Source organism: Ambystoma mexicanum, chromosome 1p (assembly GCF_040938575.1).
Source record: "Ambystoma mexicanum isolate Mex_15411 chromosome 1p, UKY_AmexF1_1, whole genome shotgun sequence".
Lineage (NCBI taxonomy): Eukaryota > Metazoa > Chordata > Amphibia > Caudata > Ambystomatidae > Ambystoma > Ambystoma mexicanum.
This window is the reverse complement of record NC_090921.1, coordinates 402,056,950-402,083,910: the sequence shown is the minus strand read 5'-3', so window position 1 is coordinate 402,083,910 and position 26,961 is coordinate 402,056,950. Positions and strand designations below refer to the sequence as shown.

At 46.0% G+C, this 26,961-nt stretch overlaps 1 protein-coding gene across 10 annotated transcripts in view; it reads left to right on the top strand.

Moving 5' to 3' along the window:
• Positions 1 to 26,961, top strand: part of EPS15L1 (epidermal growth factor receptor pathway substrate 15 like 1) — a 2,005,341-nt gene that overhangs the window by 1,126,445 nt on the left and 851,935 nt on the right. For all 10 annotated transcript variants that reach the window (XM_069649173.1, XM_069649176.1, XM_069649175.1 and 7 more), the window contains one exon: positions 985 to 1,182. In XM_069649173.1, coding sequence (XP_069505274.1) covers positions 985 to 1,182 — 198 coding nt within the window. The remainder of the gene's footprint in view (positions 1 to 984; positions 1,183 to 26,961) is intronic.

The following is a 26,961-nucleotide window of genomic DNA, read 5'->3' as shown; positions in this document are numbered from 1 at the left end:
AATTTCCTGATAGAGTAGGTTTAGTTAGGATGTATTTGCATTTATTTGTGTTGCTTTAATAAAATGCTCAACTCTGAGAAAAACACAAGCAGTTGTCTGCCTCGCATTACCGACCCCTCATAAGATGTACCATTCATTCTGAGCATGCATAATCTACATACTCTACATGTATGTATACATTTTGTACACAAGCTGTACGTTCATTCTGAGCATGCGTAATGTACATACTATTCATGTCTGTGTAAATTCTGCATGGAAGGTATACATTTATTAAGTAGTAATCGGATCATGATCGCTGAATTTACCTGGCCCTCGGAAAGAACCAAACATCTATATCTGTTAAACCACAGTGGCTAATCACACACATTCCATTTTCATAGCATTGTTTGATTGGGCTTGAACGTGTTGGAATGCAGTCTGCAAGGTACTGTCTCTAAGGGGGGCAAATACGTCTGTTGCTCAGTAATACTCAACATTATTCAATGTGGGTGTTTCTGGATTGCTGTTATAAAGTCTCAGCAATGATGCCACCACTTAGTTTTCCTTGTTTGGCAGTATTGATGAACTTATAAAGCCCTTATCAGTGAGAAATTAAGATTTTATTTCACTGGTTAGGCACAGCATTATTATTGTGAATATGAGCAGCTTTAAACGAAAATAGAAACATAGGTTTATGTAAAGGATGTATTAAGGATGATGCAAAGTAGAAAAATAAGAACATGGAAAATTGTATGTTATATATGAAATATGCAGTTTGTCTGGATTTCTGCATTTTCATTCTCTTTTGAATTGTGAGAGTGGAAATGGTGCTTAATTTCCTCTGTTAGGAAGCAAACAGCATACCTTCTTTCTGCTTAATAGGTGCTTTCTGTGTTTGCAAGTACCAAGCAGCAAAGAGTTTTTGGTTGAGTTTAATAATAAGTGCGCCTGCTGACTATACTCTCCTTCCTCTTGACTTGCATAACTCTGCTCGTTTCGTCTTAGATTTCTTCGTTGAAGATGCAGATCCACTCTCAGGAATCAGATGTGAAAGCTCAGGAAGATGAATTGAGCCGAGCAAAATCGGAACTGAATCGACTGCAACAGGAGGAGACTCAGCTGGAGCAGAGCATTCAGGCTGGGAAAGTTCAGCTTGAGACAATCATTAAGTCTTTAAAATCCACGCAAGATGAAATCAATCAGGTATGTACAGTGTGAGGGTGCAGAAGTAAGACTCTGACATAGATGGGTGATAGTGGTTGTTACAGACCTCTATTCAAGTGAAATAATGAAAAGAAAACCCTATCTTGGGTTTCCATGCCTCAACCAAAATACTAATGTCTCAGTCAGGATGTCAAAACAAGAGTCCACAGTCCTATGTCAGACCCTATCACTGTCCCTCACACTTTATGCTAAATTAAACCAAAAAAAGGATATCTTCCTGGTCCATAGGATTGACTCCCTTCACCTAGAACAAAAGCAGTTATTGGTTTAAAAGTTTTCAAAGTTCAGTTTCAACTGTTGCTGGAATGTCTCCCTTCCGTAGCCTGCCTCAGGCGAATGGCACAGTTCAACAATTGGTAAGAGAATGTCTCCCTTGCCCAATCTACCTTAGGGTTATGACACAGTTCAACAATTAGTGGGTGAGTGTCACCCTTCCCCAGCCGTCCCTTCTCAGGCTTGCACAAACAATGGTGGGTACCCGACCCTGGTTGTTGACCCGATTCCCTTCTCTCCCAGTTCTCTTGGGTTCAGAGACATACTTGGTTTACTCGCCTGCCAAGTACTGTGCTCATAAGTATTACTTTCATAGTTCTCCCCACAGTTTTATAGTCTCACATAAAGACTTGATTTACTCTCCTGCCAAGCACTGGTTTCATAGGTATTATTCTCACAGACTTCTTGACAGTCTGTTAATCTCACATACAGACTTGGTTCACTTTTCTGCCAAGTACTGTCTTCATGTATCTTATTATCACAGTTCTTGTTGCCTTCTCTTCCCCCACTTGACGGCTCTGAGACAACTTTCCTCCAAGTACTGTCACGAGGAAGATTAGGTGTTCCTACTCTGTGATAAGACCTTATCAGGTAAGGGTCCCACAACCTGTTTTTTCAGTACCTCACTGCTGCCTTCGGCCATGTTCCTTCTCAATCAGGAGTGAGTGTCATAGTAAAGAATGGGGTAGACTGAGAGTTTCTAATGGGCTAAGCAGCTTATACTCCTGCTGCCGTACGACCCCCATTGTTGTAGATGGTGCCCTGTCCTATGGATCTGCAATCACAGGCAGGCAATCAAGGTTAGTTTTGACTGTTGCGTGTGGAACCTTTGTAACCCTGCAAAGGATTGAGCAGCAACAGATCCCGTGGTAATGCTTAGGGTTCTGCAGGCAAGCAGGGCGGCTTAAGACACACTGGAGGAGGAGAAGATGATTATCTGGAGGTGGTGGCGAGTTGCAGAAGCTGGGGAACAGTGCAGCTGTGCTGCTTATCACCGTTACAGTTCCAGCATAGGAAGTGATGCAATTTGGTACCATTTGGTGCCCAGTGGATCGAGCGCATTTAAGATTTTACTGCTTGGCTTGCCAGTGGTAATTCTAGGGGTCTCAGTTACTGGTGGTAAAAACCTCCCAATATCACCTTGCCATTACTGCACAAAAACGAGCAGCTACTCATTCTCAGGAAAATTTAGAACCTTGAGGCTTGCTGGGCCAGCCAGTTTACAGCAAGCGGGCAAAGTTTTGTCTGTTGCACTGAAGTCCTTTGTCTGCAGACACTTCCAGGACTTCATAGGAAAACTGGTCTTTGTGACGTGCTGCAACAGAGCGTCCTCATGGCCCCCTTCGTGTTGGTGTGGTGTTGTCTTATCATGCTTTGGGACTTTTGTCAGAATTAAGCATGTTATAGACTTCAAGATTAAGACAGAAAATTGGGAACCTGGTGCACACTAAGGTGTATGTATCATTTACATATTTGGGGGCCACCTAATCATCAGAGTTCCCCACATTCAAACTTATCTGGGCTGCTTTCCAAGCTTTTCTCAAGATATGTATTCTGCTCAGGAGTTCCAGGCATCATTCATGTATTCCGCTATATCTGGCCTTGACTCTGCTACCCTTGATGCAAGGAAGGCAGAAACCATGACCATATATTTTTCCATTCAAATTTTTTTTTATTCGAATAAACAGGCAGGGCAATTTTTCAAGTATATTCATGTTCTGTTAACAAGTGCAAAATTCAAATAAAATCTCAGAGTATGCGTTACCTCATTGTTCTAACATCTGCCTGCAGTATAGGCCTTCCTCGGCCCTACAGCACTTTGACCAAACAGTATCAACTTAACATCAACAATCATCTTAATGATATGGACACATGAAACAAAATATAAACTAATAAAGAAAAGAAAAAGTACGTAGAGGATGGAAATATAGTGGGTTATTCTGCATACAGCCATTGGCTATTAACAACAATCAGAAAGAGGTAATCGCTTGGGTTTTGTAACATATCCTAGAATCATCGTGCAGGCTCACATAAGTAACAAGAGCAACCATTCTTGGAGATATTGTACCGACTCCCCATTGATTGCAGCATCAATTCTGTGCATTGCTGCTACATATCAGATCCCGGACCACCATTCCTTGATGTTTGGGTGAAGTAGGGACTTCCAGTTTCTTGCTATGACCATTTTAGCTGCCACTAAGAAGTGGGTTATTAGTTTAGATCCCTTTGCCTGCAGTTTTTACTGACCTTGTTGATCTTCATCCCCTAATGGTAAGTCCAGATTGGCAATTATTTTGATCTGGGCTAGCACCGCTTTCCAAAACACTTGGGTGATCGGGAATTCCCAACACAAGTGAAAAAAAGGTGCCTGTTGTATTGCTCCACATCTCCAGCATGTGGGGGCGGGGTGTGTGGGGTGCATTTTGTGCAGACATTCTGGTGTTAGATACCATCTTAGTAGCAGCTTAACACCATTCTCCTTGAGATTCACTGATTTAGAAAATTTCGCCGCCCTAGTTCATATATTGTACCAGGCCAACTCATCTATAGGCTTCCCTATATCTTCCTCCCATTTGGTCATGCATGTGTGGGATGAGTTGAACCTCTTGGAGTTAAGTATTGTATAGATGGAGGACACTAGGCCTTTCACGGGGTTCCGAAAAATAAATCTTTGTTTTGAGTAGTGTCCCTTTTAACTTGCGTTGCTAATTCTGTGCCAGCGAGCCAATGGCAGAGTTGTATATACCCAAATCTATCCGAGTCTGTCACCAAGAAGGTTTGTTTGCATTATTCAAATGTTAAGGGCTGATCATTATCAAAAAATTGTCCCGCCTTGGGTAGCCCACCCTCTATCCACTGGGTAATTCTTCTAGTATCTTGCCCAGGGGGGAATACCCAGTTATTGAAAATTCGGTTGAGGGGGAAGGGGAAAAGTGACCGTCCCATACCTCCGGGCTGCCCCATCCCAATATTTAAATGTTGTAGTGGTTGAAAGTCCGTTCCCTTGGTGTTTACTGGTTCTCAGAGAGCACCAACACCATTCATATAGTGGCCCACCCAAGGCAGATTGTTCTTTAAGTGCCCAATGTTTAGTGTTATGTGGTGTCGCTTGGCTTTCTAGAATCGGAGCAATTTGTGCTGCATATAGGTAACTTTCCACACCTGGGACTGCCAGATCGCTCCTCTCCTTTACTGCCATTCGTTTTCCTAGCGACCCTACGGAGTCTGTCTCTCCACGCAAAATTAAATATATGTGTCTGAAGCTCTTTAAGGACTAATCTGGTGATCCAGATGGGTAATGCCTGAAAGATATATAATAGCCTCTGCAGCAGTGTCATTTTGACCACTGTCATTCTACCTAGCCAGGAAATCTCCATCTTCCCCCATTTTGCCAATTCTCGTTTGGCCCATGCTATGAGCTTCAGAATATTAGCCGTGTATAGTTGCTTATACCGGGCTGTCAAGAAGACGCCCAGACATTTCAGGAAATCCGTCGCCAATGCGAAATTGAAAGTGCCCCTCAACATTTGTACATGTTCATCTGTTCCGGAGATGTTGAGTATGGTGGATTTCATATAGTTAATCTTGAATCCAGAAACTTTCTGAAATCGCGTTAGAAGGGAAACAATATTGGGAAGGGATTTTACTGTGTCTACCATATTGAAATGCAGGTCGTCTGCATCCAGTGCCACTTATGTTGATACTCGGACAGTTTTAGCCCTTGTATACGCTCTGTGGAGCGAACCAACCTTGCAAGAGGTTCAAAGAGCAAATAGGAGGGGGGGGCAGTGGTCAGCCCTGCTGCGTTCCTCTTCTCACCGCCACTGGTTTGGATAATATGCTGTTTATTTTAATGCAGGTAGATGGAATTGTACAATTTGCTAAACCCTGTGCCATAAAGTTGGGACCAAAACCAAACCCTGTCAACATCTTTGATAAATATCCCCAGTCCACACCATCAAACGCTTTTTCAGCGTCAATTGATAGTGCCGCCATCGATTTCTTGTACCGTCTGGCTAGCGTTATTAGATCTGTCGTTCTGCAGATGGTATGTGTTTGCCCCCCGGCACAAACCCGGTCTGGTCTGTCACATGACCACTAGGAGCACAGAAGCCAGCCAGGTGGCCAAGATCTTAGAGTAGATGCATGCCTCGTAATTGAGAACCGTGATTGGCTTGTATGAAGAGCATTGTGTAGTATCTTTGTCTGAGATACCAATTAAAGTTAAGAGCAATTCTCCCATAAGGAGTGCCATCGGAGTTGCAAGTATATCAACAAACATTTTATAGAAAAGGGCTGTAAAGCCGTTTGGGCCTGGGGCTTTATTAGGAGCGAGGGCTCAAACTGCTTGGGTGATCTCTTCAATCATCCTGGTATCATTGGGAGGTGGGTGTCTCTAATAAAGTCTAATAAAGTCCTCTTGAGCAGAGTTATCTAATGTTTCTTCAGTGAATATTGTTTTGTAATATTGTGATGATACTCAATTTCTCGGGTTCACCTGACGACAATTTGCCCGTCCCATCCCTTAGACCCTTGATCGTGTTCCCGTTCTCTTGAGCTCTGAGTTTATATGCATGAACATGTGAGGCCATGTCGGAAGTGTTAAAGTAAAAGTGTTTTGTTTTAAGCATTTTATGGGCGATGCCAGCTGCCCATAGGGCTTTCACCTCTGCTCTAGCCACCTACAGCTGCCTATACACCCTTCGAGTTCCCTGAGCATTATATTTAGTTTCCCATTCTTGTACCTTCTTTTCGGCCTGCTGCCGTTGGGCCAACAATGTACGCTGAAGCTAGGCTAATAATTTCCCATCTTATTGTAGGTTTCAGAGCATCCCATACGGTTGCTATAGGTACTGTATTGTTTCGAATTTCTTGGAAATATTCTGTGATTCTTTCAGAATTAGCACCACTAAGCAGCGGAACTGTTAGCATTGAGTCATTTAGTTTCCACAGGGTGGTCTTCCTGACCCCTGGGGCCAGAGGTTCCACGTATAAAGTAATTGGGGAGTGGTCCGAGACCAGTGCTAGTTGTATGCTGTCTTGAGTTAGTTAACTGTAGTAAGGGCTGGGAGAACAACAGATAATCTATCCTAGAATACCTCCGGTGCACATGAGAAAAGTGTGTGTAATCGTGAGAGTGTGGATGGAAACCGTGCCATATGTCAGTAACTGTATATCGTTCATGGCTTGTTTGAGTGAAATCCCTTTCGTATCATCTGACCCTGACATTGTGCCCGACTTATTGATTGCTGAATCCAGAACCGCGTTGAAGTCCCCCCGACCACTAGATCCCCTCTTTGAAAATGTGCAATTTGTGGGAACACTCGAGCATAAAAGTAATTGTGTTGTTGATTTGGCCCGTAGATTGAGACCAAGGTCAGGTCTCTGCCCCCCATGCTAATGTGTACCCCCACATAACGGCCCTGAGGGTCAAGTAATACGTTTATTTTTTCAAAACCAATAGAACCTGACAGAATTGTCACACCTGCTCTTTTCTGAGGGGCCGAAGCAAATAATTGGTGTGGAAAATATTTGGATCTCAGTCTTGGTCAGTCCTTCCTTAGTAAATGGGTCTCTTGCAATAATACAATATCTGCTTTCAATTCTACTAATCTGGAAAATACACCCTTCCTCGTAATTGGGGCATTAAGCCCCTGAACATTCAAGAAAATGTAACTAAATTGATTGAGTTACAGACAAGGCCCTTGCTACCACAGGGCGTACTTCAACCCTATCTTGAAGGCAAAGATTTATGATTCTTTTTTCTAAACGTCGAACGCCTGGCCGAACAACTGGGATGGAAAGAGAATATGCAAAGATGCTATTTGGGTCCCTTGTTACCACAGGGCGTACTTCAACCCTATCTTGAAGGCAAAGATTTATGATTCTTTTTTCTAAACGTCGAACGCCTGGCTGAACAACTGGGATCGAAAGAGAATATGCAAAGATGCTATTTGGGTCCCTTGTTGAAAGGTGAACTCCAATCTTCCTATCAACTGCTCAACCTTGCACAGGAAGCCATTTTCTATCCATCAAGTAAGGGTTGCCAAAAAGAGTCAGACAGCCCTGCAATTTTTGTTGACAGAAGTTACGGCCATTAGGTTGAAATCGGGAGAGACACCTTTAGAACAGGGTGAATTAGTTACAAACACAGTGGCCCTATGGATTAATAACAAGTCCTTAGAAGAACTGACGGAGATGATTATCTTGGAACAATTTACAAATTCCTTTCCCCCCTTTCATGCAAAAATGTGTCATTCAATTAAATCAGCCACGGCCATTGAGGCGGCCCAGAATTATTCGGAGGAAGCTAAACACTTCCATGGGAAGATCGAAAGGATCATAATACCTGTCCATCGAACTCAACCTCAGGGAATAGAAAGACCAGGAGGGACTACATAGAACCAAGTAAGGAATACCAAGAGAGAGGGTAGAACTCAGAAAATCCATGTTTCCTGAGTTCTACCAGGACTGATTCATGTTTGTAATTTGCTTCCGTTGTTATAATTTTTGTTATTTTAAATGTACCCTGTTGTTGTAACTGTACAGCGCTTTGGTATAAAGCACTATATAAGATTAATAAATACAAATACAAAATTGACCCAAACGAAAGTAGGCAAGGGGAAATGAAAGGAAGCAGACTGTCATGATCTCTGCTTCCAAAAGGTCAGGGTTTTCCCAACTCCCTTGGAAGCAGATCCATAACCCAGGTTCCGAGTGCCAACCAGTCCCAATTGGGACCTTTTGGACCCAGTCCTGGCGCCAGTGGCACCAGGCTCATAAATATGCCCAGTCCCAGCGCTGGAAGCGCCGGGCTCATAATGCTTGGGTGGACTTACCTGCAGCAGACCATGCTGCTTACTTGCCTGCCAGTTGAGCCTCTGATCCTCTTCTGTTTGGAACTACTTTTCCTGTTGGGTGGGGCAGGAGCCACTCCCTAGATTCAGAGCACTGGAACTCTTCTGGAAAGCAGGAACTCTTTTCTTACCTAGGCGTGGCTGTGGAAGGAGACACCTAAGCACTACAGGAGGCTATTTAAACCACACCCGATGGACGAATCTTGCTTTGCGTTATTCTGCATCCTCTGCAGCAGAACGCTCATCGTGTCTTCTGCATCTGATCCTGGGCCTAAGGAAAAAGGCTTACCATCCTGAATCCAGTCTTCAGCAACACCTATAAAGACAAGAAAGAACAGGTTAGCATTACGGGCTTCAGTGACAGCTCTTCACTTACCTGGTCCATCGGCTGTCACCAACGCCTCGCGCTGCATTCCGGCATCTGAAAGACAAAGGCTTACCTACTCTTCGTGCGCTCCGGAGGTCTTCACACTGCATTCCGGCATCTGAAAGACAAAAGCTTACCAACTCTTCGCACGCTCCGGAGGCCTTCGGTGCTGCATCCCGCATCTGAAAGACAAAACAGGGTGCGTTTAAAGACATTGGGGAACTTTAATACTCACGTGCCATTACTCCTTTCCACATCTAACCCAGTGGGTATTCCGGCACCCTGCAGCCGCTCCGAACTTGTACCGGCAAAATAAAAAGACAGTTAGAGCGCATCGTGAAGCAGGCAACAAGCGCTTACTTACGTGCTTCCAGGCGCTTCTATTCATCACACGGGCTCCATCTTCAACTCACTTCAGCCCGTCATCCGCCATCGCCGGAACCCTGCAAAACAAGAAACATCATTACTAAAGACTTTAAAGACATTAGAATTACTCGAAACTTACCGTTCGTGCAGTAAACGACGGACAGCAGTCCTCTGAAGTCAAGAGGCCTGCTCCCCTTATCCAGTGAAGAAACTGGTTACAGCACCCTGCCCCGAGGCAGATGGAGAGCACGGCGTTCACTTACCTAAGGTGAGAGCGTTAACCTTTGGGGTTCTACAGGAGAAGAGAAAGGGAAGACGAGAGAGACATTCAATAACCCAGTTCCTTAATCCCATATTTTCTATCTGCAGACATCTTACCCTTCAAGTCAGACATACAGTGCACAGAGGTCCAGCCCAAAGAGCCAGCCGTGTGTTACACATCACCTTTGAAGATACGGTATACGCCCAGTCAAGACCGGCGCCTCTACGGGAATCAGGTGAGCATTACAGAACGCAAAGCCTACCACAAAACTCCCGTCCAGGCGCTATGGAAACCTCGGATACCGACCAGCTAGCCCAGTTACTTGGGGAACTAAGGGCAGAAGTGCATGCAGCCCGTCAGGAAACGAACGCTCTAAGAAGGGAACTGATTATTTCCAAGGAGCGAACAGATGATCTCGCTAGACAATTGCTACAGTCACAAGCCGGACAGACCCCGTTACCCGCATCTGGGGGAAATCTTCCTTCTACATCCTCTATGAATCCAGTGCAGATCAACCTACCTGGGAATGTACCTCTGGCTCTGCCCGAACGATTTTCTGGTGACCCAAAGAGGTTTGCAGTATTTATCAATCAGTGCCGGTTGCATTTCTTATGCCGGCCAGCAGCCTTTCCAACTGATCAAGCTAAAGTAGCTTTCGTGCTTTCGTACCTTAGTGGCAATGCGGCAGACTGGTCGATCCCTCTAGTAAATCAAGATGATCCGGTCCTCCATGATTTTCAAGCTTTTCAGCTCAGTATGGAAAAACTGTTCGCAAGACATTCACAGGGGCAGGCCTTGGACAATGAGCTTCTTTCGTTGCGACAAGGTAATCAAGACCTTTTGGCTTATATTGCGTCTTTCAACAGACTGATAGTGGAAACTCAATGGCCTGAGGACAAAAGGATTACGCTGTTTTATAGAGTTCTACGTGGAGAGCTCAAAGATGTGTTAGCCCAAGTAGTGAATCCCCCACAAGATTGTTCGGACTATATAGACTTAGTCGTTCAAATAGATCGCAGACTGCAGAACAGGAAGGCCGATCGTTCCAAGTTTGATGCTCGAGTATTTTCCAAACCGCCAACTCCTTCCAAAGGAGTAGACTCCGGGGAACCCATGCAAATAGGGGGTATGAAAGGTCCTCTAACACAAAAGGAGCGGGAAAGGAGAAAACAGTTGCAATTATGCCTCTATTGCGGAAACTCAAGGCACTTTCTTCGAGACTGTCCGGTGAAACCTGCCAAGAAGGCAGTAGGAGCTGCAGTTACCAAAGTTACAAACTCTGAGCAGGGAAACGACCTCGCCCGACAAGAATAGAGGTCCTCTTGCCGAGCGTGAAAACCAGTTCCGTGACCTCGCATTTCGTGATACCTATGGTCCTCATTAGCCCTGATAATCCGGATCGATTACATGCAATTGAAGCTTACGTCGACAGCGGTGCCATCGGCAATTATGTGGATCATGAAATGGTTTTGAGGATGAATCTAACTCTTTGTCCCAAGGCTGTGAAGGACGTCATTACTACGGTGGATGGTACGGAGATAGCCTCCGGGCCAGTAACGCATACCACTCAAGAGGTGACGCTAGTAAGTCAAGATGGACACAATGAGAAGATCGTGTTCGATGTGATCAAGGCCCCTCAGTTTCAGATTATTCTAGGAATACCTTGGTTAGAGAAACACAATCCTCTGATCGATTGGCGAGCAAGAACGGTCCAGTTTCCAGAATGTGTCTCTACTTGTCACCCTCCACCTGGTGTTGCACTTGCAGCAATTTCTTCAGAGACTCCCCAGTTACCTCCCGAATACCAAGATGTTTTCCGGAAGGATCAGGCTAACTCTCTACCTCCTCATAGGTCTTATGACTGCCATATAGACCTGATACCTGGATCTACTCCTCCTTGTAGTAGAATTTATGCCCTCACCGAGCCTGAGAACCTTCACCTTCAACAATACCTGGATCAATACCTGGCAAATGGGTTTATTCGTCCTTCCAAGTCCCCTGCTTCTTCAGCTTTGTTCTTCGTTCCAAAAAAGGAAGGAGACCTTAGAACTTGTATAGATTATCGCTCCCTGAACCAGATCACCGTTAAGAATAGATATCCGTTATCTTTGATCCCTGAACTCCTGGACCAAATCAGAAAAGCATGCATATATACAAAGCTGGATCTTAGAGGAGCTTACCACTTGGTACGAGTAAAAGAGGGCGATGAATGGAAGACGGCCTTCCGCACCAAGTATGGGCTATTTGAATATCAGGTCATGCCCTTCGGACTTTGCAATGCCCCGGCCGCCTTTCAATATTTTAGGAACGATGTCCTCAGAGAGCTCATAGATGTGTGTGTTGTCGTTTACATTGACGACATCCTCGTTTATTCTTCATCGGAATCTGAACATCGGAAACACGTGAAAATGGTCCTCGAAAGATTGCGTCAACACAAACTTTTCGCTAAGTTGGAAAAATGTGTTTTCAACGTGACTGAAGTTGAATTCTTGGGATTCATATCATCACCTGGCGGAGTGCGTATGGATTCAAAGAAGGTCGATGCAGTTCTCAAATGGCCATCACCATCCTCCGTAAAAGGTGTGCAAAGCATGTTAGGCTTCGCTAACTTTTACCGCAGGTTTATCCCCGAATTCTCTCGAATAGTCCAGCCCATCACTGCCTTGTTAAAGAAAAACAAACGTTTTGAATGGTCTACCGAGGCGGAACAAGCTTTCCAGGATTTGAAGACTAAATTTATCTCTGCACCAATCTTAAAACACCCTCGCCCCGAACTCCCCTACATCGTGGAAACTGATGCTTCAAGCCTTGCCATGGGGGCAGTTCTATCACAAAAGGACCCGGTAACCAATCAGTTGCATCCCGTGGCATTTTGGTCCCGCAAATTCTCGCCTCCTGAAATCAATTACACGATTACTGACAAGGAACCTCTGGCTATCAAGTCTGCCTTTAAGGCTTGGCGGCATTATCTGCTGGGGGCCCGACACACCGTTACTGTGATTACGGATCACCGAAACCTGCAATATTTGAAAACCGCAAAAGCCCAATCCTCTAGACAACTCCGTTGGGCATTATTCTTTGCCGAGTTTGACTTCATAATTACCTATCGACCTGGTACAAAGAACGGTAAAGCTGATGCCCTTTCTCGGACGGGAGTGGAAGAACACTTGATCAACCCTAAACCTGTACCAATCATTCCCGAACAAAGAATTCTGGGTGTAATCGCCACAGAATCCATAGAGGAAGTTAAGGATAAAGCCAGGCAACTTGTAACTCCAGCAGACATACAGAATTGGCATCTGCAGGGAAAGGACTTTGCAGTAAAGGACAACTTATTGTATTTCCAAGAACGATTATACCTACCCAGCACAGATTTACAGAAAAAAGTAATCTCTTGTTATCACGATTCTTTAATGGAAGGACATCCCGGTATGGCCAAGACCTCAGAAAAGATCAAGCGCTACTTCTGGTGGCCGTCTTGGAAAAAAGATATCAGAGACTTTATAATGTCCTGTGGAGTATGCGCCCAAAACAAGAGTCAAAAGGAAAGACCAGCAGGCACCCTATTGACATCCCACCTCGCCCTTGGCATACGCTTTCTATGGACTTCATCACCGATCTACCTCCATGCTCCGGATACAATACGATTCTAGTAATCGTGGACTTATTCTCCAAGATGGCGCATTTCATTCCGCTCAAAGGCTTGCCAACAGCAGCAACTCTGGCCCGAGAATTTCTCGAAAACATCGTCCGACTGCACGGTTTTCCTTCGGTTCTAATTTCGGATCGAGGTAGTCAATTTATTTCTCATTTTTGGCGAAGTTGCTGTCGGTCGGCTCAAATTGATGTGAGACTATCGACCAGTCACCACCCTCAGACCGACGGACAAACCGAGAGGACCAATCAAACTCTGGAACAGTAGTTACGCTGCATGCTGCAACAAACTGAAAAAACTTGGAAAGACATCCTTTGGATAGCCGAATATGCCTACAATAACTCTGTCCATTCGGGAACTGGGAAAACCCCGTTTTTTCTTTTGTACGGCAGTCACCCTCGAACCTCGGAGTTGGATCCCCTCCAAGATCTTGAAACACCAGCAGTAGACTACCTGCATTCTACAATCACCCAAGCCTTTAAGGAAGCTGTTTCTCACCTTCAAAGGGCTAAAGAACAATACAAGAAAGGAGCAGATCAACATCGGAAGGAAGCCCCTCAATATCAAGTAGGGGATCAAGTCTGGTTATCCACCAAATATCTACCTCTAAAAGGGCCACGCACATTCAACCCAAGATACCTTGGTCCCTATTCCATCACTACCATAGTAAACCCGGTAGCGGTCAAGTTGGACTTGCCCCCGCACATGAAGATACATCCGGTCTTCCACGTCTCTCTATTAAAACCCGTGCAACCTCAAACCCGACTAACTAAATCTCCAAAGCCTATCCTAGTTGATGGAGAACTCGAGTTTGAAGTCAAAAGCATTCTGGACTCCAAGATCTCCAAATCTAAACTATTTTACCTAATTGACTGGAAAGGCTACGGCCCCCAAGAGAGATCCTGGGAACCTGCTGAATATGTCCACGCTCCTCGCCTAATCAAAAGATTTCACCGAACATTTCTTGACAAGCCAAAACCCCCGGAGAAGCCCGGTTTGGGAGGGGCCTTGAGGGGGGGTAATGTCATGATCTCTGCTTCCAAAAGGTCAGGGTTTTCCCAACTCCCTTGGAAGCAGATCCATAACCCAGGTTCCGAGTGCCAACCAGTCCCAATTGGGACCTTTTGGACCCAGTCCTGGCGCCAGTGGCACCAGGCTCATAAATATGCCCAGTCCCAGCGCTGGAAGCGCCGGGCTCATAATGCTTGGGTGGACTTACCTGCAGCAGACCATGCTGCTTACTTGCCTGCCAGTTGAGCCTCTGATCCTCTTCTGTTTGGAACTACTTTTCCTGTTGGGTGGGGCAGGAGCCACTCCCTAGATTCAGAACACTGGAACTCTTCTGGAAAGCAGGAACTCTTTTCTTACCTAGGCGTGGCTGTGGACGGAGACACCTAAGCACTACAGGAGGCTATTTAAACCACACCCGATGGATGAATCTTGCTTTGCGTTATTCTGCATCCTCTGCAGCAGAACGCTCATCGTGTCTTCTGCATCTGATCCTGGGCCTAAGGAAAAAGGCTTACCATCCTGAATCCAGTCTTCAGCAACACCTATAAAGACAAGAAAGAACAGGTTAGCATTACGGGCTTCAGTGACAGCTCTTCACTTACCTGGTCCATCGGCTGTCACCAACGCCTCGCGCTGCATTCCGGCATCTGAAAGACAAAGGCTTACCTACTCTTTGTGCGCTCCGGAGGTCTTCACACTGCATTCCGGCATCTGAAAGACAAAAGCTTACCAACTCTTTGCACGCTCCGGAGGCCTTCGGCGCTGCATCCCGCATCTGAAAGACAAAACAAGGTGCGTTTAAAGACATTGGGGAACTTTAATACTCACGTGCCATTACTCCTTTCCACATCTAACCCAGTGGGTATTCCGGCACCCTGCAGCCGCTCCGAACTTGTACCTGCAAAATAAAAAGACAGTTAGAGCGCATCGTGAAGCAGGCAACAAGCGCTTACTTACGTGCTTCCAGGCGCTTCTATTCATCACACGGGCTCCATCTTCAACTCACTTCAGCCCGTCATCCGCCATCGCCGGAACCCTGCAAAACAAGAAACCTCATTACTAAAGACTTTAAAGACATTAGAATTACTCGAAACTTACCGTTCGTGCAGTAAACGACGGACAGCAGTCCTCTGAAGTCAAGAGGCCTGCTCCCTTTATCCAGTGAAGAAACTGGTTACAGCACCCTGCCCCGAGGCAGATGGAGAGCACGGCGTTCACTTACCTAAGGTGAGAGCGTTAACCTTTGGGGTTCTACAGGAGAAGAGAAAGGGAAGAAGAGAGAGACATTCAATAACCCAGTTCCTTAATCCCATATTTTCTATCTGCAGACATCTTACCCTTCAAGTCAGACATACAGTGCACAGAGGTCCAGCCCAAAGAGCCAGCCGTGTGTTACACATCACCTTTGAAGATACGGTATACGCCCAGTCAAGACCGGCGCCTCTACGGGAATCAGGTGAGCGTTACACAGACCACCTCCTCCTGATCTGTTTTTCCTGTAGAGAAACATGGCATATAACTAGACACTGTCCAAAGAATATGAAGGATGAACCTATGGAAACAGGCTGTTTAAAGGGCGAAGAATGGGAAGAATCCTGAGGAAGAGCTGGAGACCTTTAGCATCTGTCTGTGCCGAACTCCTACCGAGTTCACATACGAAAAGGCTTGGGTAAATGAGAGTCAGGTAAAAGCCTTGATCGACTCTGGTAGTAAGCAAACCGCTATACAGGCCAATTTAGTTACAACAAAATATATGAACAAAGCAGCCCTAGTTAGAGTGACATGTATACATGGAGATAATGAGTTATACCCTAAAATACCAATTGAAATCCGAGGTGAGTCTTGCAAAGTGTCATCAGCCATAATTCCCGGGCTCCCTGAATAAGTTATTCTGGGGTGGGACTTTCCCCATCTTCTCTACTCTCTTACTGCACCCCCCTTTGAGGATTTTCTACTGCATCAATCCAGGCAGAAAGACTACTACCCCCAAATTTCTCCAACATGGGACCGGGGAAACTCTGTGCCAATGAAACCCAATGCACCCCTTAAAACCCAATTCATGGGCTATTGCAAAGAAACCGGTAAAACTACTCCACCTCTATTACCCTGATCATGACTAAGCAGTGGAATATCTGAGAAGTCCTGGATATCTCTCATCCCTGTTCTCTTCCAGGTCTTAAGAACAAAGAACTTGGACAAAGTACAGGCATATCCATCTTGCCTAGGAGAAGGGTATGTGAAAAACGTGAGATTCACATTACATTCAGAACCTCAAGTTAAAGATTTTTGAGCAGGCTCCGGAAACATATTTTTAAAAAGAAAATCCTTTCTGGGGATGAAAAAAGTCTCAGCACAGCTTCCTCATGCCTCCAAGCTCAGGCCCAAGTGAAAAAGCTAAGACTGCAAGGTTGTCTAAAGCACCAGTACCTTTAATGAAATTGGTTTCAGTCAGCAGCTAAAGTTATCAAGCCTTGGGCGCTATCAGCATCGGTCTCAATGCTGATACCATAAGAGAATGCTCAGATGGCATCAGTGAGGTGAAGATTAATAGAGGAGCCAATTTCAGAGTCATCAGGAATGGACCAGTGCCTATATGACCCTTGCATGGGGCACGCTTAATTTGGGGCTTTTCAAGATGTTTTTGAAGAAGATAGGGAGGTTTATATCCACCTACTGACATTCTGAGCCATTCATTGTTGTAAAGGACAATGGAGTCAAGATCACTGCCACTCTGTCAGCTGAATCACAGGTTAGCGTGGTGTGCCAGCAAGGCCACTATTGGCTTAAAATCCTCAGAAGGTTTCTCCCTTTCTTACCTTCACATGTTAGTCCTCCTGTGTTTGTCTCTTTTGTCTTATCCGCCCTTGATTATTGCAATGCACCCTACTTAAGCCTGCCCACCTATCTCATTCACCGGCTGCAGGTTCTCCAGAACTCTTCAGCCAGGGCCGCCACTCTGGCCCCCGCTATACTAGCGCAAAACCCATTCTCTGCCATTTGCATTGGCTTCCAGGTGCCGAGCGTATTTCTTTTAAGTCCATCTCCTTAGCCCATCGCACCTTCTATGGGAATGGCACAGAATGCCTCCAGCTGAAGTTCTGTCACTACGTCCCATGCTGGCTCACTGCGCTAGGCCCACATCTGCCAGGTGGTTGTTCCTCATATGAATTTAGGTCGTAGAGGTGGTTGAGCCTTTTTTGTATAGTGACAGCTAAATTGTCCTTCTGTCACTGTGGAAAAACAAGGTCGATTTGTCTTTCAGGCGAGAGTTGAAAACTTTTCTTTTTTAATTAATCGCACGTAGTGGATCCCTCAAGCATTGCTTAGCGCCAAGATGCTTTCTGGGCGAACGTTGCACTTTACAAGTACAACAAACAAATAAATAAGAGATTTTGGACACTCGACCCATGAACTCCCTCTTGCAGCTGAAGGATTTACAAGTGGCAAGTGGATTAGACACATCCCCCGGTTCAGAAATAGACCTTGAGCATATCACACTTCTAGGCCATAATTTTGGAAGGGGGTAGTGGATAGGTACATTGACACCCTGCATTTTGTAACTTCCTCTGAAGACGTGGCTTCACGGGGAATTAGAATTTTTAAAACCAAAGGTACCTGTTCTACCTTTCAGTGATGCTTAGGTGGAAGTGATCAAACTAGTACAGGGATCCAAATTGGGATTTATTGGCCAGGAGCAAAAAGCAGCTTACGGGTATCTTGCATACCCAGTTAGGCAGGTGTCAAGGAGTTCCCCCCTTCTCACCTGAGTCCGATCTTTGCTGGCTGTCTTGGTCGATGCCTTCTTGCGGACGGATCGGGTCTTGAATAAGGCTGCACGAGGCTCTTCCGACTCCAGCGTGCGTTCAAAGCTCCGGGATGCAACGATCCAGGAATCCGGGAAAGTAAGAGTGTGCACTATACAGCACACGAGTCCAGGAAGTAGGAAGGAAAGGAGAGGGACTAGGAATGGAGTTTAGAAGGGACAGAATCAGGGAAAACAATACCACAAGCTATGGAGCACACGTCTGGTCGCTACTACTAGCATTGAGACGCGCAGAGCCGCGGGGTCGTGGTCTATTAATAGAACACGCTATGTCCAACGTGTGGAGCGAGGAAGGTGTTTCACGCTGGACGGCCATGTTGGGAGTACCAGGGAGTGTAAGCCCCGCTGAGACAAGGACCAGAAAGTCCAAAAGGGGCGCGTTCTGTAGGTCATGACAGCAGGAGCTACCTCTGGGGAACCAGGAGTAAGTAGATAGTGTGCATCAAATCTAACTTTGCGCAAGATGCTAACTCTAACCTTTTTGTCCTTTTTGCATTATTCAATCTGCTCTAAATGTCCAGTTAATATGGTGTGCAGTAATACAATCACAGCAAAAAGGTTGTGGTTTGACCCGGTAAAGGTGTACCCATTATACCATTTAAGGTGAGCGGAGGTTGCAGGGCTGTCCCTTGCATCCCTTAAATGGTATAATGCATCCAGGGGTTGCGGGGCTGTCCCCCGCATCCATTACATGGATTGCAGCGCCAAAACCACTGCCTTTTTGCCAAGGTTTTAACACATGGAACCGTTCATATCGCATAGCTAGGTTTGCATGGCACCATTTACCACAGTAGTCAAAAGTAGCTTTTGGTTTCAAACAAACCAGGCTCTCCTTGGCTTTTGTGTGTAATTTATAGGGTTGCCTATGTCGGTGAGTATATTTGGTGTAGCAGTTTAAATATTTCCCCATACCTCCTTTGTGTTAGGTCTCCTTGGCTATAACCAGGAGCTAAATAACTCCCGGCAATTTCGAATCCTGCAGTATGAGCCAAGCCAGCGTCCTCTGCTATACTGGACATGGACATTGCCCAGAAGCACAGGGCGGGACTAGGTTATCCCCACGTTCTGCCCTTATATACTTCAACCAAGAGCCTTGTCATTCAAGCAGCTACAGGATGCACAAAGGCTACAGCATTGCCATCAGTTCCACCAGATTTGAAATCTAAGCAATTTAAGGCATGCAGAAGAAACCATTTTGATTCAGGATGTCTGGCACTGGGAACAGTTACTGCTACCTGTACTCTTGCTAGGCGCACACATTCTTTTAATTAAGCAGCACCGTTTTTTTTGTATTTGTTTATTATTTCGAACCCTGGGGTAGCTGGGCGCTTTAAACTTACTGATACATACATGCAATGTTATACAGATTTCAGACAACAAGAAAATAAAAGTGCATATGGACCCTTGGTTACAGATGGGTCAACATGGGGTGCCCAGAGGTAAACATGTGGGCAACATTAGGAATAGAGAGGCCAGAGGAGGACTCTGGTTACGCAAGAGTTATGTTAGCAGTGAGTGTCCAAGTGTGGTAAGCTAGGATATTAATTCTTACGATGGGGGTTTGTTACTTAGCCAGTTTTTTATTCCGGCTTTGAAGGTGAGAAAGGAGGGTTCCTGTCTGAGGGGGGAGAGGGATGGAATTCCAGCGCTTGGCTGCTTGGACTGGGAAGCTGGCTCCACCTGCTGTTTTGAGATTGTATCTCAACGAATCTGATGTGTGCAGTAATACAGAGTTTGAAGAGGTTGAAAGTGTAGAGAGAGCAGAATCTGCAGGAGGTGTTGTTGAGAGAGCTGAAGACTTAGGAGGTGGTAGAGGTGCAGAGAGCTAACTGTTCAGAATGTGGTGGAAGCGCGGAGGAGGCTGAAGGTGTTAAAGAAGATGAGTATATAATAGCTGTTCGAGGGGATGAAGATCACGAAGTAGGAAGAGCGAAGGAGGTGAAGAAAGTCAGACATAAGTTCTGAAGAGAGAGGGGGAGGAAGCTGGTGAGAAGGGACTTTGTTGAGATGGATTTCTGATATAAACCCTGGGAAATACATTTTGGGAGGCCAACCTATTTTGGTGAAGAGGAAAGACACTAAAGTTTAGCCAAACCCAATGAAGGTATGTAGTACAGTGGTAAGGTATTTTTAGATTAAATCAAATCTCTGAAGGATAATATTGATGGTCAGGCTAAATGTCCTTCCATTGAGAGCAAGGATGAGCTAGTTGAGCATTGATATGGTATGTCCATGTGGTCTGGGCAGAGATGTAGATTCAATAATTTGTTTAATGTTTTGTATGCTTTCTATTGATTTTAGAAAAAATGGCTCAGGGCATATTTTCTTAAAAATATTAGACAATTCATGCACGCTATGTTCTTGTTTGTCATGCAATGATGCAGATTTCCTATACAATGTTTATTATTTAAGGGCTGCACTTGGAGGAAAACCCATAATGCAGATAGTATGGATCTAATGTAGACACACAACATTTTTCACCTTATGCAATGTTGGTATTTAGTTGAAATTGTAATATGTGAATTTTATGTATAATTTGTTTGGTCTTACTTTAGATGTGTTGGATTTTTGTGTTAATGGATAACATCCTAATAAACCGTAACTACCTAGACTTAAGAGGGTTTGTGAGAGTGGTCTAGGGCTACAATGAGTCTACACAGAGCGACACCAATAATTCCAGTTGACAGGTAAGTACAAAACATACAATGGTTTATTAGGCCTTTAAAATACACACTCAGCAATGGAAAGTCTAGCCAAATATTGTCCCATAAATACATATTCCTCAGACTTGTGGAACCTGCTTAGATCACATGCTGTGCATAGGCCGACATCTCGTGGAAGCTGTGGAGTATTACAGTTTTTGTTTTCGAAATTCGAAAAGGGACGTTGACAGAGTGTGCCAGTAATACTATCCCTAGTGTGACATCCGCTGTACCCCTGGTCCTTCACGTGTTGAGGTCCCACAGATTATTTTTTTCCACACTACTAGATGGACGCTATTTCGCAGAGTTCACCTTTCGGCTTACCGCCATTGATTATATCTATATTAACTACTGATAGTTTCTCTTACTATCCTTTATATCTCACAATTCCGCCAAATATCGAGTCCTGACAGCGGTGAAGAGACGACTGTCGAAGACTCCCAGCGACGGATCGGTCCGGCCTGCAAGGCCGCTTCGGCCCTCATAGTAGGGAGAGAGGGGGGTGATCCCACTGCTTAAAAAACCTTCCTTAGACCCAAGCATACCCACTAACTTCAGACCCATAACCACAGTCCCGTTCTTGCTTAAGATCTTAGACTGTGCGGCATACCTGCAGATCCAAGACTACTTGGAATCCAATAACCTTCTGGGTCTGCAACAATCAGGATTCCGGCCCAGACATGGGACCGAAACAGCCTTGATTGACCTGAAAACTAAAATTGAGGTCTTGAAAGACAATGCGAAACTAGCCCTGCTTCTACTCCTCGACCTTTCTACGGCCTTTGATCTGGTCAATCACCAAATCTTATGCCAACACCTTCATTCTGCTGCCCACTTCTCTGACTTAGCCACGGCATGGATTAAATCCTTTCTTAGTAACAGATTTATGAGGGTTTTCTCACCCTCTGCAGCTGCTGACCCGCCCCGATTCACTGCGGCGTCCCTCAAGGCTCTTGCGTGTCACCTACACTCTGTAACGTCTTCACAAAACCTCTCTTTGATGTACTCGACTATCTGGGTGTCTCCTACACCAATTATGCAGATGACACCCAGATACTCGTTCCCATCACTGGCGATTATATGGCTGACACCAAGGCCTTGAATGACGTCTATCTGGTCATCCAGACCTGGATGGCCCAACACAAATTATGTCTTAATGATGACAAAACTGAGCTCCTCATTTTGGGCTCCTCGCAACGTCTTAACAAACTAGATCCATCCTACCAGTCATTCATCATAGATGGAAATATCATTAAGGTCTCTAAAGACACAAAAACATTAGGTTTCTATCTTGACGCCACTCTGTCATTGTCACGACAAACCAATGCAGTTAGATCACCCTCTGCTTACACTTGTAAACTTATTGCAGCTTGCAGACCTTTTCTGACCACACCTAACAGTATCACCTTAGCCAGAACGCTCATCATGTCAAAAAATGACTATTGTAGTGCCCTCTACCTGGGAACTAGTCAAGGGAACTTGAATAAACTACAAATCACCCAGAACAACGCCATCAAGGCAGCGTTAAACATTCCCAGAAACCACCACATTTCTGAAGCCAGAACTAATCTACACTGGTTATCTGTCAAGCAGAGAATTTCTTTGAAAGACTTGCCCTCACTCACAAATGCCGGCACACAAGCCCCCCCCTATCTCTGCAACCGACTCTCTCTCCACACTTCCACCTGACCTCAAAGAACCGCCCAGACCCACTGCCTATCGATCCCAAGGTTCAAATGCCAAAAAGCTGGCGGCGTGAGCTTCCCTGTCCTTGCATCTAAGCTATGGAACACTCTCCCTGCCATCGTCGGATCCGAGGACTCATTTAACACCTTCAAGTTGAAAACGAAATCATGGCTCCTTGCTCAGAACTGAGACATCCATTATTGATCCACACACCACAGCTTTACTGATGTAAATACCTATGTATCAACTATGTATGTAAATAACTATGTATGTAAAGATTTTCAAGTTTTGCGCACTGATGCCCCTGGGCCGGAGGGCTCGCGTTACAAATAAATAAAATACAAATACATTTTAGAATGTATTTGCCCCTTTTCGTACACTACACTCACCTAGCTGCCGTGTTATTCCGTTATGGATAGGACCGCCTTTAAACTTTGTCCTAAGTGTAACAAGAAATTCCAGTGGGTTGACAAACACCTTGTGCAACCTTTGTCTCCCTCGGGATCACGTCGAAGGGAACTGTCGAGCGTGTAAGCTCTTTAAACCCAAGACGCTAAAGGACCGCTTAACTAAATGCTGGGCCCACCATGCCATGCAGGTCGAAGCCACCGTGGACGTGGATGGGACCTTCGGCGACAACCGGCGGCGGAAGCACTCTCACAACCCCCTCCACCAAGCACACAACCCCTGGCAGAGACGCGTGTCGAGCAAACGGCAACGCACGGCATCTAGGGAGAGGTCAGTTGAATTACTGTCCTTTGGGCACTCCAGATCTAGATCGCCACATGACAGGCCCCAGCTGTCGAAAGATAGAACAGACGTTGTGGGTAAAAACATTCCCGAATGTCGCACATCAGCGGACGAGACATCGGACCTGCCCAAAGCTGAGATTCGACGTTCTGCGTCGATATAAGTTACAAAAAACATGCAGGCGGGACTAGCCCATTTAGTAAAAAAGCACGTCCCAGAAAGCCTTGTCAAGTCAAGGGAGTCTAAGAAGAATTCTTCTAAGACTCCTCATAGGGATAAGTCACAGAAGGATAGGTCCCCTCACAAGAGTAAGGAACCTCAGGAACAGGATTCCCTGTCTTCTGCCTTAAAGAAAAAGGCTATGCCTTCTACTGTAGTCCCACCCACTCCAGAAGATTTAGGTCTCCCATCTCAACCAGTGGTCATTCCTAGCTCTGCCTAGTGGTCAGCTGAAGATATCGATAGGGTCATGAAAAGAATGTCTTTCATGGAAAACTTTTGTGAGAAAGACCCTGAATACTTCACAAGCTTTCACCCCCCCTCCCTCCCCACAACAACGCCCTCTGGGTCCCAGAACCCTGTTGAACCCCCTGCTAAAAGGTCTCGCCCAGATGAGCTAGTGCAAGATCCCACTGTCATTGACGTGTATGACGCGGGCACAGATCAGGTAGACCTCTGTCCAAGAGGCCGCCGAACCTTATTATGGGGATGATGAGGGTGACCCAGATACATACATGTATAACATGGACTCCCCAGTTAATCAAGACCCCCCGGTTCTGTACTCACCCATAGATAATCAGCCTCTTCTGAGCAAAGTGCTCATCAAGGCCGCTGAGCATTTCCAAATATCTGCTCAAGAGGATCAACAGGAGAAGGATTTCATCGACAAAATCTTGGGAGATAAAAAGGTGGTAACACTATTTATTCCCCTACTAAAGTCTGTTCAGCGAAAGATACAATCCTTGTTGGAAACACCAAATCAGACACGGGCGGTGAACCCCCGCATAGAAACCTTGTCAGACCTGCACCATCAGACCTGCTATACATCAGGGGGCAGCTGAAGCCTGAGTCGCTCGTTGTGACTACAAGAAAAAGAGCTGGTACTCCCCTAGCCTCCTCTGAGGTTCCTCAAGACAAGGAAAGTAAGAGGCTGTACAGAATGGGCAGGAAGGTGGCCTCTTCGGCTGCATACCAGACCAGGATAGCTAATAATTCTACCCTTTTAGCTAGTTACAACTGCCATAAATGGGATGAGGTCTCAGCTTTACTCTCATCAGCCCTGTGAACCCTCAAGACTCAATTAGCACTAGTGGCTGCAGAAGGCAGTGCAGTTTCAAGCTGCTTGCTAAAGAGCAATCCTGACACGGCAGACAACGCCGTCAGAATCATAGCTGAGGGAACCATTATTAAGTGTCACAATTGGTTACGCCAATCCGGTTTCAAGCCAGAGATGCAGGCCACTCTCATTAACATGCCTGTCAATACCAATGTACTCTTTGATAAGGCCGTTTAGGACGCCTTGAAGACTGCCAAGGAAGAATATGATGCACTAAAATCATTGGGCCAGCTGACCAATAAACCTTCTGGCCAGAGGGAAAACAGCAATTTCCGTCACTTACGCGGACAAAATTCCCAGAGGGGTTCCAGCTATAATCAAACTCAGGGAACGGCCTGGGGGAACAATCAAGGCCGGCCTCTCAGAATTACCAGAGAGGACAGCGCAGTTCACGCAGTCGGTGAAGGGGTTTCTCCTCCAGAGGTGGTACCCCACCTCAGAAATAGTTAACCACCTGCTTCAGGTGCCCTCCCATGCCTCGCCAGTAGGAGGCGCATTTCCAACTTCACCCATGCATGGGAGGGAATCACCTCAGATAGATGGGTGCTGTCCACCGTAGCGGGCTGGTACTGTGTGGAGTTCCTCGAACGACCCTGGAACCATCCCCCACGCCAGAAAAATCACTCCAAAGAAGACCAACGCATCCTCCTCAAGGAAATCGCCACACGCTATAGAAATCGTCCCGACCAACCAGGTAAACAAGGATATTTATTCAACCTACTTTCTTGTGCCAAAGAAAGATCTAACAATGCACACAGTATTAGACTTGCGCCCTGCAAACAAGTATGTCAAGCCGCAAATGTTCAGCATGACTACTTTACAAGAAGTAATCCTTCTCCTAAAGCGGGAGGAGGACATGGCAGCACTGGATATGAAAGATGCCTATTTTCATATTTCAATGTTCCCAGAGCACAGAAGATTCTTGAGTTTCAAGATAGCGAACCAGCACTACCAATTCAAAGTGCTGCCCTTCGGAATAGCATCTGCTCTAAGGGTATTCACGAAGCTACTGGCGGTGGTGGCAGCACACCTGCGCAGGGAGGCAATCCCAGTGTACCCTTACCTGGATGACTGGCTGATTACGGGGGGCACCCCCCTCATTTGCAGGCATAACATTCAAAGAACTATCAACCTACTCTTTCGATTGGGCTTCTAAATAAATGAGAAAAATCAAGCCTAGTGCCCAGCACGACCAAACAGTTACTAGGAGCTGTCATAAACTCAGAAGAGGGGTTGGTCTTGTAACGCTCACCTGATTCCCACGGAGGCGCCGACCCGTTCTGGACTGCTACAACTTCTTCCACGGTAAAGCGTAGTGCTTGGAAGATGGACTGGACTAGACCCCCAAACCTCGTCTGTCTGGCCCGTAGAATAATCCTTCTGTAGATGGGAAAAGGGAGTTAACTGTCTGCTAGATTGTGTGTGAGATTCCCCCCTTTTTCCCCTTCTCACCCTCCTCGAACACTAGCTGTGCCTTCCGCAGACTCTCACCTTAATTTCTGTATGGACGAGCTCTCCATCCTGCTTCTGACGCAGGGGCGCGTAGATTTCCAGTTACTTCACTGGATCTCGGATTTGGCGAGGGTTCGATGTCTGCTTGCCTTTACCAAAATGCTGCCGTAAGTATATAGTTCAAAAGATCAAGTCTTATTTGTTCCTTGGCCTTTGTTTAATTTTCAGGGACTAGGTGAGGAATCCGTGTGGAGGAATGGATTCGCCGAGGTAAGCTCAGGTGAGTACTTTTAATGAAGGTGTGCCGTAGTGGTTTGCTCCTACACCTTAATGAGTGTGTCTTATTTCCCCATAGGGGCCGGGGTACGGAAAAGCCAGAAAAGCCGCTCCGACCCGAAAAGGGAACTGAGGTCCGAAAAAAATTCAGGTAAGACTTAAGGTGAGTAATCTGTCCTTTTGCAATTAGTTCGTTGCTCACCTTGTTTTGTCCTTTTTCTCCGTAGGTCTTGAATGCGACCGATGTCGCCTATGGGCGCTGAAAAGGTTGCCGGCGCCACGTGAAGGTAAGTGGAAGCGGAGCGCTTCTAACTATTGTCTTTCTTTTCCGTAGGTGCTGGGATGCGGCCGATGTCGCCTATGACCGCTGAAGAGCTAGACAGCGCCACGTGAAGGTAAGTGGAAGCGGCGCTGCAGCGAGCGATGAGATGCGTTTCTAACCCTTGACTTTCTTTTGCAGGATCGACGGAGTGAAGAATCCGGATGCTGGATGAAGGTAGGTAATGTCCTAATGCTTGCCTTTCTCTCCTTGCAGGTGTTCCAGGTGCTGGCGGGCGTGGCCGGAGCCAGGATGCAGGAGCCGACTCGGTGAGCGTCCTGCTGCAGATGCAGAATAACGCGAAGCACGTGTGGCCATCCGGGCGTGGTTTAAATAGCCTTGGAAGAGCTTCAGGTGAGTGTTCTTCCACTGGCCCCACCCGAGTAAGAAAAGAGTTCCTGAAAGAAAATAGTTCCTCCCCAGCCTTAGTTGGCTTGGAGCTTCAGTCAGCATGATCTGCCTCGGGTGAGTATGCAGCATGGTCTGCCTCAGGTGAGTTAACCCAAGCATTACCATATGTTCTGCCATGATGAGCCTGGCGCCTATGGCGCCAGGACAGATGCCTTTTATGAGCTTGGCTCCAAAGGCGCCAGGACAAGATCCAAAGAGCCCCTATAGGGGTT